Here is a 14,144-nt window from a genome sequence, read left to right as displayed (position 1 = left end):
TGTTCATTGGAAGGACTGATGCTGAGGCTGAAACTCCAATACTTTGGCCACCTCATGCGAAGAGTTGACTCATTGGAAAAGAGCCTGATGCTGGGAAGGATTGGGGGCAGGAGGAGAAGGGGACGAAAGAGGATGAGATGACTGGATGGCATCACCGACTCAATGAACATGAGTTTGACAACTCCGGGAGTTGGTGATGGACAGGGAGGCCTGGTGTGCTGCGATTCATTGGGTCGCAAAGAGTCGGACTGTATAATGATGTAATTTCACTTAGAAGTGCAGATAAAGAACACTGAGCAGGATCTGGAAAAAGCTGCGGTGTCATCAAATGGAACTGAAACACAGAGGCCAGTAATGGCCTAGAGAAATCAGGAAAAGTATAACAGCTCCAGGGAATTTGTTAGAACAGAAATTTCAAAGCTCTGCCTTAAATTTATAAAATGAAAATTACTGGTTGTGGTCATGCAATTTATATGATAAGCCCTCCAACTAACTCTGATTCAAGCACATATTTGAGAACTTTAAATCGTGTAGAACACTGGGGAAGTATCCCATGGAGATAGGTAAGTACTCAATATGCTTGCATCTCCAAGAGAGGGCCTTGAAATGAAGCAACAGCATTTGAGAGATCCTTAGAAATGAAGGAACTCAGGACCCCAGATTTACTGAATCTGATTCTGCATTTTAACATTTTCTCCAGGTGGTTCATATGCACATTAACATTTGAGAAGTACTGATCTACAGTCTATTAATTCAAAGTTATGGTAAAGTCTATGTGTAAACATACACACACACACATATCCCTACAGATCACATGGGATAGCTTATTCTATTTTTTAAAAAAGAAAATCTTTCAGACGGTTTTTAAAATTTAAAATTTGTGAAGCCTTTAAATGTTTAACAATTTACCAAAATGTTTTTCACAAATTTCCCATTGCTTAAAATAACCAAGGACAAGTCTCTACACCCTTTGGAGACCAGGAGAAGTAGAATGTCTATCCAGAGACTCAGGAGGGAACAGGGCTGTATTTAAGGGTCCCAGGTGAAAATTATCAGAGAACTGGGGAAATAAAAACAAATTTCACCAGTTTTTCTATTCTAATTAAATACACCTGAAATACGAGATGGTGGGGTGTATGTGAAGATAAATTACTTCACAGTATTATGTACTACTGGTCTGGATTCAGACAAGTACCTGAGAGTTTTTTAAGAGGTGGTAAGATTATATAAATTGCTTCTTCATAAACTTTAATCTCAGTCTGAAATTCATCTGTAATGAATTATTTAATCTCAGTCTGAAATTCATCTGTAATGAATTATTTCATTTCTTCATGCCTGAGATTTGCTCCTAAAAATGTGTTACATATCAAATAAGATATACTGTGATTTTTTGAGAAGTTATACAGATTGTAGGAAATGAACAGTAATTCAGGAAATATCAGTATATGAATAACTTTGTAAAATGAAAGACAAAATATGAGAAAAAAAGTAGTGAACTATAGGAGAAAGAAGATACAGTTTGCAATAATGTAAATAAGCTATTGCATACCATGCAATAGGGTAAAAATTTGAGTTAATTTAAATAATCAGTAACCTTAGACCATTGTCATTTCATTGATTGCAACATCTAATGTGAATGGTGAATCAATAAAATCATCTAAGATATTTTCTTACCAGCCATAGGTTTAGCGGATGAGAAAAAAAAAGGGACCTGATATTCAAGCCATGCTATAGAAAGCTAAAGATTTATAAGGAGGCACTCTCCATTCTTTGTGAGCTATAAAGTCTGTCCAAATAGCAATATCCTCTCTGACAGAGAATCTGCTGCTCAGGCTGGCCATGTGTTATTGCATTTGGACTGACTCCATCCGCAAATGTTGACTTTTCATCTGTGACCAAGGGAAAAAAATCTGTATGAGGAACAGAACGTGTAAAACATTTAATCCTTGTTTACTTGTTAACCAAAGGTTTTGTCAGATCCTGCTGGTATGAGATTTCTGTATTTGTTTCTAAAGGTGACTGTAGATGCTGTCACAATTTTGAGTTTAAATTTGAGCTATAAATTAAAAGTTAGATTATAGCTTTTACTTAGATTAATAAATATAAATACTTGTTCCAATCATACTTTCATATTCCAGGACTTAATATGATGTAAGTAATACACTACAGAAACAGTTGATTTATAATTTCTTTGCTCTATCTTGGACTTTTCATTATTAAAATGAAAATAACACTGAAAATGTGATTATCTATGACAAACCACAGCGATATTTAATAAAGGCATAAAAGGCTGGTAGATGTCATGCATCAAAATTTAATCCTTGGCTCTCAGTTTTTAGATGAGTAGCTAGGAAATAGTGAATCTAAAATTAATTTCACAAAGTTTATCCTAATTCATTGATTTCAGTTCAGTTAAGTCACTCACTCTTGTCTAACTCTTTGCGACCCCATGGACTGCAGCATGTTTGTCTTCCCTATCCATTCATTGTTTTACTGGGGCTCAAATCTATTTCTGTTGGCCTGAGTTATGATGATCACCTGACCTGAGATTTATGAACTAGTTCTGAATTTAGATATTCTATGCAATAATCTCTTGAACCTAATGTGATCAAACAAAAATTATTCAGTGAGTGAATGAAAAATATTTTTCCCATAGGCATAGTCAAGTTTGCCAGACTTATTTTTGGATTTAGACTGTCCACATAACTATTCTATACTATTTTATACGCAAATCTGAGTTTAGATGGAATTGAAATTTGTACCCATTGATTGTTTCTCTGGGCAGAGTAATAACTCATATCTATTCCCATGTAACATTGATTTTAAATTATCAATTGGATATAGGATGATGTGATCTAAAATAGAGATCATATAACAAAAGGGAATGTGAGCAATGCTGAACAGGTTCCTCAGTTTTCATGTCAACTCTCATATTCAAAATTAACTTTGACCATTTTTAGACTGGAAGTAAATTAATCAATTTGATTCATATCTGAAACTCATCAATAGTGTGTGGAGATAATAGGAGGCCCCATCAAGTGACTTAGCTTTCTACTCAGGGTAATCCATGATAAGAAACTGTTATCACTGCTGCATTTTACCTCACAAAAATTTAAAAGAATTAGAAATAAACTGCGGAGAAGGCAATGGCAACCCACTCCAGTACTCTTGCCTGGAAAATCCCATGGATGGAGGAGCCTGGTAGGCTGCAGTCCATGGGGTCGCTAGGAGTCGGACACGACTGAGCGACTTCACTGTCACCTTTCACTTTCATGCATTGGAGAAGGCAATGGCAACCCACTCCAGTGTTCTTGCCTGGAGAATCCCAGGGACGGGGGAGCCTGGTGGGCTGCCGTCTATGGGGTCGCACAGAGTTGGACACGACTGAGCGACTTAGCAGCAGCAGCAGCAACAGAAATAAACTGAGGGTGAAAATGATATAGTAAAAATACTAAGTTTTTTTATATTGGTCTCTTAGAGATACTAAAATTACCTACAAGTGTAGTAGTTGAGAATTTTTTGTTTCCCTGAAACTTTTTATAGGAAGTTGAGTAAGGAAAGGAGCAAGTATAATTAAGATTTTTCTCAGTAAATCAATAGCAATACAAAACAAAGTAATAGGATAAAAATCTACTGAAAACCAGAAATTTTGTTAAAACAAGGAATTTTATCACTGGGCCTAGAGATCAGGTAAACTGCTTCAGCAAGTTCAAGTCAGTGGATGCATCTTCCACTTTAAGATGTTTAGTGATGCACAACTCTTTGCATACTACATTCATGCTACCTTTTAAGGTACTTTCTCTGAGGAAAATACAGTAAAACTGGAACTTAACAGTTGTTTTGCATAAAAATGATGGTATATGGTCTAACCACAAAAAGACCATTATAACATGACAATCAGATATGTTTTGCATGAAAGAGCTATTTTTCTGTAATAAAATCTGAATGAGACAAAAACTGAGTGAGAGGTGATAAATTTGAACCAAAATGATATAAAAATGACATCTATTTTACAACTCAATTTTGACAGTCTGTTTAGTCTTATTTTACCCAATAGGAAAAATTCTAAGGAAAATTTATTCATGTAAAAGTCCAAATGTCATATAGTTTGAAATCTAATGAGAAATATGAAAGTTCTCATGATTTTTTTACATGTCAGTTTATCAGTTTCGATCTTTGGAAATAAAGGGTTTCAAATCATCAGGTTGAAAAGCAGGTGGACACCAGGCCAGAAGGCACTTGTTAATTACAGCAGTGAGTTAATCAATGAAGTAACAGTTCTGCTTCTGGGTATAACAAAATGAGATCAAAGCTTAGTCAAGTATGCTGCCATTGAAGTATAGCTGGAGATCCATTAAATTGGATAGTTTCACATTTTGAACCTGCACATTAAAAGTCAGCAATTCAAGCAGCTCTATGACAGCCGTTAATGCCTAAATCATAGAAAAGGTTGTTGGGTTTTTTTTTTTTTTTTTTTTTTTTGGTTTTGAGCAGGAAGGTGAATTGGGTGAAGATGGAGAGGGAAATACATTGAGACATAATATAAACATTAACTGAGAAGACTTTCAAGTAGCTTTTCCTGTGCTTTCGTTTTCACTTTCAGCATTTAAATGCAGTGACAGATGGCTTGGACAGTTTTATCAACATTTGTGTCTTTAGACATTCAAAAACCAAGAAAGATAACCAAACTCATAGATTGCAGATTGTGAGAGGAGAAAAGTAATTTAGATTTTTTTTTCCAAATCAATAAATATTTCAGTGTTAAAAAAAATCATGATAGGGTTTTTAAAATACTTTTAAAAAATAAAACGGAAGTAATTAGTATAAGGCTGAAATTATAGAAAGTATTTATAAGCAGTTTTAAATCCTGATCTGGATTCTAAGTAGATATTGTATAACATGACAGAAATAGGACATCAAAATTTATGAAAAATTTGGAGAAGTAGGGAAGCGTAGTGCACACATGCATGCACATGCACATATGCACACACACAATTTCAAAATTTATTAAGAATCCAGCACATTTCTGATACATGTAATACATGTTAGATATTCAATAAACACTTGTTGAGGGAATTACAAAAAATAAATACAATTATTCATCAATTAAGACAACCTCTTATAGTGATGACATTAAAAATAATTATATGTCAATGATAAAGGATAATATTTCAGTGCATATAGGTTTTGCAGTATTAGCAAAGAAACCCTGATATTTTAAATGCTATATATTTGATGGAGAATCATGAATTATTTTCAATTACATTTTGAAAATAACAACATTAACTATTAATGCTTTATGAAGAATGTCTTTCGCCTTTTTAAAAATGTAAAACAATTCAGTAAGTGGTTCTAAAAATGAGAAAAATTAACTGGAAATGATTTAATGTTTAAGATGCTTCAGATTATACACTTTTAAAGGATCAGGATATTTAGGAAATCAGTAGAATGACTGTGTTCTCTTTAATAATTCATGATAAAAATGTTTTTATTTTTTCTACCAATTCATGACACAGACTTAATGGAAGAGAACTTGGACACATTGCTATTTCTCAAAATAAAACCCATATTGTCTGTGTGTGTGCTTCAGGGCAATCACTGGAAATTATACATAGGTCAAAATAAAAAGAGTAAAATTTTCCTTGTTTAACATCAGGTCCTAAAATAGAAACTTCCCAGAAAATAAACAAAGTAAATTTTCCAACAATGTAGCTCAATTATATGAGCAAATTGCTGTAATGAGGGTATATAGATAGATAGGTAGATCTCTATATAGATAGATGGCAGTTGGACCCACAGTTCTGTGATCCTGGCTGGTCACTTTCCCTTTTTGAGTAAGTTCATATCCCACCACTTCCCTTCTAGAGCTCTCACACTTGTAGGTCATGAATCACACACCCTAACTGTTGGAAAGGTCAGTTTGTCAGATAACTTGAGACAGCCTCTACGCCCTAGAATCTGAAAAATTATTCAAATCAGTCAATCCATAGCCAGCGCTCGGAACCTAGCTCCTCCCACCCTGGTTGGTGATACATAAACTGTCCACTACAATTCTAGCTTATTTTTATGCTGTTCTTGGTACAACCTTCCGTGGGGCCCTGCCTGGTGGCCTTTTTTTAGGGCTATAGGTAACAAAACCTGGCTGTCATGCAATTGCCATCACTGTGTTGTGTCCCACTTTGTGATGAATCTTTAAATTTTGTAAAGTAATCAGATACCTAAAAGACTGACCTAAGAATCTACAGAACTTCTGTAAATTTACTTACAGACTTTATCAGAACCTTTCAAATTTATTTACAAGAATGAATCACATATACATTTTTCAAAGAGCAATTAACACTATTTAATGGAACAATATTTTTGTCAGTTAAAGATTTTATTTTTTTTATTTTTATTTTTTTTTTTTAAGATTTTATATAGTACACACAAATGTTAACTGTAAATGTCTTAAAATTATCAGTTATCTGTGAGAACTTTCAGAAAAATGTAGAAATTTTATAGCTTGGAATAAAGTACCTCTGTTGCCTTGTGAAGACACAAGCCTCCTTGAGTTCTGCCTCCTTCCCAATGACACCCTTTTTTTGTCTCTTGGTTTGCTGCTTTTAAGGTAATTATTTGTTTCCCAGGGTAGATGCACAGTTCCATGCGGACAGTGTTGACATCTGCTTTGTTAACTGCTATTTTCCCAGTGCCTGTCACAGTGTCAGCATATAGTACATGTTCAGTAAATATTTATGGAATAAATAAATGTTATCAGTTCTGAAAAATAATGCACACTGTTTTGTTAAAATGTGTCACTCAGTGCTGAAGGTTTCAGGTCCACACAACACACACACACAGTGTTCTCACTTCTTGGGTAATACCCTTAATTTAATAAGATAGTAATGTATATTGAATAAGACTATTTAAAAAATAATCTTGCATACTCTCTCTTTTTATGTACTCTATAAAATCCTGATGCTATTGATATTTCTAAGGTAGCTAATAATTCCCCCCTCCCCCCACTTTGGAGCTATTAACAAGCAAAGAAAAATGTACTAGTGATTCTGGAATAGTAAAAGTTAAGAATTGATTGGTAGACCTAAAGATATATTATATATTGATTATCTCTATTGGTCTAAAAAGGAGTGAACATATTTAACAGAGAAGTTAAATAATCGACTTATTAACTGTCACAAGTATTGCTAAGGCAAAGAGATTTGCTGTTGAGGAAGCTTTTGGTATGATATTTGTGAAATCAGCATATTCTGATTACTTAAGTTCTGCCTTTTAAGTGGAGGATATCTTTAATAATTTCTCAGAACATTTTCAACCTCATAAAAATTTAATTAACAATTAACATTGTGCATAAATCATTGCTATTGTTTAGCACCAGGAGAAATCAGAAAACAGATCATTACTTTTTTTTCATCAATGTATTTTAAATCTAGTTGAGAGAAAACAAAAATAAAAATATATACACATGAGTGTACAGACCCTAAAGACAAAAGACAAAAATGCCATAATGTAAAAGTTGAATGGGCTCAATTAGGGAATTTGTTATGCATTAGAAAGGCAATCCCAAAGAAAAGCAATTCCAAAGAATGCTCAAACTACTACACAATTGCACTCATCTCACATGCTAGTAAAGTAATGCTCAAAATTCTCCAAGCCAGGCTTCAGCAATATATGAACTGTGAACTTCCAGGTGTTCAAGCTGGTTTTAAAAAAGGCAGAAGAACCAGAGATCAAATTGCCAACATCCACTGGATCATCGAAAAAGCTAGAGAGTTCCAGAAAAACATATATTTCTGCTTTATTGACTATGCCAAAGCCTTTGACTGTGTGGATCACAATAAACTGTGGAAAATTCTGAAAGAGATGGGAATACCAGACCACCTGACTTGCCTCTTGAGAAATCTGTATGCAGGTCAGGAAGCAACAGTTAGAACTGGATATGGAACAACAGACTGGTTCCAAATAGGGAGAGGAGTACATCAAGGCTATATATTGTCACCCTGCTTATTTAACTTATATGCAGAGTACATCATGAGAAACACTGGGCTGGAAGAAGCACAAGCTGAAATCAAGATTACCAGGAAAAATATCAATAATCTCAAATATGCAGATGACACCACCCTTATGGCAGAAAGTGAGGAGGAACTAAAGAGCCTCTTGATGGAAGTGAAAGAGGAGAGTGAAAAAGTTGGCTTAAAGTTCAACATTCAGAAAACTAAGATCATGGCATCCGGTCCCATCACTTCATGGGAAATAGATGGGGAAACAGTGGAAGCAGTGTCAGACTTTATTTTTTTGAGCTCGAAAATCACTGCAGATGGTGATTGCAGCCATGAGATTAAAAGACACTTACTCCTTGGAAGGAAAGTTATGACCAACCTAGATAGCATATTAAAAACCAGAGACATTATTTTGCCAACAAAGGTCCGTCTAGTCAAGGCTATGGTTTTTCCAGTGGTCATGTATGGATGTGAGAGTTGGACTGTGAAGAAAGCTGAGCACCAAAGAATTGATGCTTTTGAACTGTGGTGTTGGAGAAGACTCTAGAGAGTCTCTTGGACTGCAAGGAGATCCAACCAGTCCATCCTAAAGGAGATCAGTTCCAGGTGTTCATTGGAGGGACTGATGCTGAGGCTGAAACTCCAATACTTTGGCCACCTCAAGCAAAGAGTTGACTCATTGGAAAAGAGCCTGATGCTGGGAGGGATTGGGGGCAGGAGGAGAAGGGGACGACAGAGGATGAGATGACTGGATGGCATCACTGACTCGATGGACATGAGTTTGAGCAAACTCCTGGAGTTGGTGATGGACAGGGCAGCCTGGTGTGCTGCGATTCATGGGGTCACAGAGAGTTGGACACAACTGAGCGACTGAACTGAGCTGAACTGAACTGATCTGTGGAAATCTTCCCAGTGCATACAAGATATGAATTAGCAAAGTTAGGGAAGCTTGCTGTGGTACATGGGAAGCAAACTGCCTCTTGATAGAGTCAGTAATTAAATGAAAACAAGCCAGGCTAAAGCATTTTCTAGGCCTATGATTCCAAATTCAAAATGTGTTAGCTTTGTGGATACAGAGTCACTGAATACACCAAAGCAAACCTATAAGGGAGAAATTAGTTTGAAGTTTTAAAGTGTGGGCAAAATTCAGAGGACAGAGAAAGGTTCACAGAGAAGGTTAAATTAAATATCCCAGTGAGTAAGTGATCATTGAAAGTTTGTGAGAGAAATAGTTTTAAGTAATGAACATATGTTTTAAAAAATAAAACTGTTTGCTTTTGAGGGGATGGGACTATGAATATCATGGGAAGGAAGTTTACTGTTATTCTAAAGAGCAGACTTCACATTTCAAAACAGACTAAAATTTCAGTAAGGGTACATTTTAAGCACTTCCCCCCCCCCCCCCCTCCTTTGCACATCCAGTGTCCATTCTGATGCTGTCTGTGTACGGTCAGGTATTTGCCACCAACAGTTACCTATCTCAGCAAGTATTTTTTTTTTTTAACATGCAAGAAATAACTAGAATATTATTAAGACAAATAGATATTAATATAAATACTCCACAATTATTGGGCATTTAAAGATATTAGTACTGCTAACTTGGATTTTAGCAGAGACCTGCATTCCAATTGTTGTCTCTCTTAGTTGTTGAGTAGGCAAACTTGCAGGCATGTTTTCTTCTACATTTCTATTCTGATGACTCTCAGCTTTTGAAAATGTTTTATTGCTCAAGCATTCTTGCCTATCTGATACTTAACCTCATTTGTAAAATCAATTCCTAATTTTCAAGCTATCACTTATCACTTGACTGTTTAATCAAGGGAAAGAAAACAGGACAACAAAAAGCCCAAGTTAACCCTTGACCATTTGACCCTTGATCATTTAACACTTACTGTTTTTCAGTACAGAACTGATTTTCTCTTTATATAATCAGAGAATAGTTTGCTTTCAAAATCATGGTTAAAATGTTTCAGAGTGCCTTCTGGTAAAAAGAAAAAAAAAGAAACAGAGAGAGAGAGAAATATCTATGATGACTTTTTTCTCTTTGAATATTATACTCTATGTGTTCCAATTTGCAACTTAGCTAGACTTTCACTCTAGTGAAATTTGGGTTATTTAATACAGTTATAAATCAAGAAAATAGGTTAAGCTTGGAAGGAACCACATGGGATCTTTATTTACTTGGATTTCACAATGCTTGAAGTCAACCAGGTGTGTCTTTAGTAGCATACTTTAGTTAAAATATTCTTTAAAATTATTACTTAAATTAAAAAGAATGTTGCAAAGTATTGTAATGAATTTCATATTAAGATATGTTTACATGGAAGATCATTTTGTATAACCATTCACAGTATTTATATTTAATATTATATTTCAAGTAACACTTTTTGTATTCTTAGAGTTTTTAATTAACATCTTATGGCATTGTACATAAAATTTTGTAAATTTCATTATTTCTCATGAATGAATGTGAGTTTTTGTTGAGAATTAAGACATAAATCAGTAATAATACATATGTCATAGAAAAAGTTGATCTGAAATGATATGTCATGGGTATATTTGTTTACCCATATCTATATATCTACTTATTTTTTGATCTGTCTATATCTCTAGATATAAAATGGCTTAAGGGAAAGAGTAATTCTTACCTTCAAAACAAGGAATTTTATTCCTTCTATGTAATTCTTAAAAGAATAGGATACTACTCAGCCATAAAAAAGAATGAATTTTAGTTTTAATGAGGTAGATGAACCTATAGCCTGTTACACAGAGTGAAGTAAGTCAGAAAGAGAAAAACAAATATAGTGTATTAATGCATATATATGGAATCTAGAAAAAGGTATTGATGAACCTATTTTCAGGGAAGGAATAGAGATGCAAATCTAGAGAATGAACTTGTGGACACAGTGGTGGAGGGAGAGAGTGGGACAGATGGAGAAAGCAGCATCAACATGTATACACTACCAGATGTGAGATGAATAGCTGGTGAGAAGCTACTCTGCAGCACAGGAATTACAGTCTGCACTCTGTGATGGCCTGGAGGGATGGGATGGGAGAGGGCAAGAAGGGGAGAGAGGGGACCTGTGTATAATTATGGCTAATTTTCATTGTTGTATGGCAGAAACCAACACAACATTGCAAAAATTAAAAAGTGGAAAAAAAAGGATGGGGAATCATCTCTATGAATTGCTTAACTTAATACAATTTTCATGAGAAAAAGAGATCACCAGTGCAGTTTTTCTCTAAGGATATAATTTAAAATGAAAACTCTAACCACTCTCTTTCCTTATTTTTTCTGTCTCTTGTCCTCTGCAGATGGGCCTCTGGGCCCCCGAGGATTAGCTGAAGCCACAGAGATGTGCACTCAAGAGTGCTTGGTTTTGGGTCACTCTGATAATTGCTGGATGCCTCCTGGCTTGGGCCCATATCAACACCCTAAATCTCCTCTCTCAACCTTTGCACCCCAAAAAGAATGGATCAAGAAGGACAAGCTTGTGAATGGGCACACCCTGACCAGAGCCTGGAAAGAAGAGAGCAACAGGAACCAGTTCAATGACCGTAAGCAGTATGTCTCCACTGAAGGCCATTTCAACAATGGCAGCCACATGACAGACATTCCTTTGGCAAATCTGAAGTCTTATAAGCAAGCAGGAGGTGCTATTGAGAGTCCTAAGGAGCACCAACTCTAAAGAAAAAGGCCATATGGGACCTAAGGACTTTAATCTAAATAGACATGCTAATACCGTGTGTGTCAGAGCTTTATGTATTCAATAGATCTCTACAACTATGCCCCTTAGAGCAGGGATACCCATAATTTTGTGTTGGCACCATGGAGGATACAATGTTTTATCACATAAGAGAGAAGATAGTTCTACTAGCCATATGATCTTATTTACTAGGATTGATTAAACTTTCCAGAAGTATCTCCATTGTGCAAATATCTTTTTTTAAACTGCATTTTATTTTGACCCTGGACTGCTGCTATGAATAATAGAATATGCATTTGGAGAGTAAGGAAGTTCCATGGATTAGAGTGACTGACAGACATATCCAGTTAGAAAATTGTGCTCTTTTTGTCACTGATCTGTGCTGAGACTGCTATACTTGACATTATACTTCAAACAAAACTTAAAAAGATAAGCATTAAACCTATTGTGCTGTTAACAACATTAGTGGACACTTGTAAGTCAATCAGTGTTAAAGTATTTGTAAATAGAAGCAAGTTATTATTAACAACTTTTGTGTACTTATATCGTTCACCTAAAAATGTTGTAGCATAATTCTGTGTTTTCTGGTTGCTTCTTTCCTTTTTTTGTTTGCCTCTTTGTTGTTATTTTTGTTGTTTCTTTTAGTGAGGTGTTTCTGCGTTAGTAGTCTGTCTTGACACACATTGTTCAAAAGATCTCAAATACTTGTGTTTAAAGAAAAGGTTCTGGAATCTTGCTTCTTTTATGATAGCTTATGTTGCTGGAATTCTAAAAAATAAAGATAAAAATGAAAACTTCATATATAAAAGGACTTCTGCAAAAGCTTGAAAATTCAGAACCTATTTTCTTGACATCCTTATTTTCAAAGTAGGCAAAAGCAAAATCACTTATTTAGTAGCATTAAGTGAGATACTAATGGGAAAGTGTTATCTTTCAGAAAGTGGAGTAATATCCTGTGCTTGTCACTCATGCAGAATTAATATATTAAATTAGCATATATTAAAGAAAATTAATATTTAAAATAGTTTCAATTGGGCAAATGTGTGTCTACAACTTTGTTGAAATGACAGTTTGTGTTGATCCTCATATATAATAATGTTGTTGTAACACAAGTGTTAGACCATAGCCACAAAATATTTAATGTGTTGTGCCTTCATGATGTAACAGAACATTCTCCAGGTAGGCTAGTTGGGGGAAACTAAGGGATAAATCTCTAATTATTGCTGTTTAACTGTTTGTTATCATAGTTGGTCAATGCCTGGCAGGTACCAGCATCTTGTCACTTAGGTCAAACCAACAGAGTGACAACTAATGTTCATAAGATCTCAGTTGCACGTGCAAACAAATCCAAATTCGAACATTCTTAGGAGGTTTTTGTTAAGGCATGACAGATGATTTAAACAAATAAATAGCATGCAACAAAATGTTTTTACTGAAAGAAGTGAAAGTTATCTTAATGCCACGGTTCAACATCAGCTTAAAAGTTAAAAAAAATAAAATAAAATAAAAATAAAAAAATGGTTTGCTAATCTGATAGATAATTTGTTCTTACCAAAAATAAAATTACTTTGTAAATAGCAATTCACATTTTTTCCACAGTATAATGGAAAATAATGGGTAGGGGTGCATTGCTTATTGCAGTACATATTTGTCGGTTTGTGAGGGGTGTTTGATGACTTTGACAGAATAAATATCTAAACAATTATCCTTGTTACTGCTTTGCCAGTTCTACGTTATTTACAATTATTCAGCTCTTGCAATAAATGTTCTGAATTCCTGACTGTAGTGTGTTAATTCTTGTTCAAAATCCAAAATGATGATTTCTACTCTAATTGTTAGATAAATATATGTTGATAAAACTAAATTTTAATTATAAAATTAGTTAGGGGTTTAATACTTATGTTCTGAAAATATGGTCCAAGTTAGAGTTAAATTCTCCTAATGATCTATTAAATCATTTTCTTATGAAATTCATAAGAAAAGTTAGTTCATTTTCTAATCAAGTTTCATACAAGTTTCATCAAAGTGAAATCTCAAGTCAGAAACTGGGCAGGTAACACTGGTTAGTGAGGTGATCATCTTGTCTCTTAGTATCTTTAATAAGATTTCATGAAACAAACTCCCAAATATTTCATTTCTGGCAGAGGACTATTCAGGGATAAAGACCTTGAAACAAGGGCCAAAGCTTCATCTATATTTCTTTCAGATGAGCAAAATGGACCCAGAAACTGCCAAGGATAATAAGACACACACACATATGCCATATGTTTATACTCACCACAGAGCAGCTAGATCAGAGTTTTAGAGCAAATACACAGGTCTGACTCTTCCTCTACATCTTTTGAAGAGTTTTAAAATAAGGCTCAGGAGGTAGTGACATAGAGGTAAAGATATTTCTTTGGGCCAGTGGATGTATGGAGAAACTAACTCCTCTTCTCTG

At 34.7% G+C, this 14,144-nt stretch overlaps 1 protein-coding gene across 6 annotated transcripts in view; it reads left to right on the top strand.

The window, feature by feature from the left end:
• Positions 1–13,485, top strand: part of PCDH9 (protocadherin 9) — a 1,103,318-nt gene extending 1,089,833 nt beyond the window's left edge. For all 6 annotated transcript variants that reach the window (XM_043891813.1, XM_043891817.1, XM_043891815.1 and 3 more), the window contains one exon: positions 11,313–13,485. In XM_043891813.1, the coding sequence (XP_043747748.1) occupies positions 11,313–11,686 (374 nt within the window). In that variant the 3' untranslated portion in view covers positions 11,687–13,485. The remainder of the gene's footprint in view (positions 1–11,312) is intronic.
• The last annotated feature ends 659 nt before the right edge of the window (positions 13,486–14,144 follow it).

The sequence above is a fragment of the Cervus elaphus genome, chromosome 30 (genome assembly GCF_910594005.1).
Source record: "Cervus elaphus chromosome 30, mCerEla1.1, whole genome shotgun sequence".
NCBI classification, from domain to species: domain Eukaryota; kingdom Metazoa; phylum Chordata; class Mammalia; order Artiodactyla; family Cervidae; genus Cervus; species Cervus elaphus.
The sequence above is the reverse complement of the archived record's forward strand: the minus strand, read 5'-3'. Positions and strand labels throughout refer to the sequence as shown.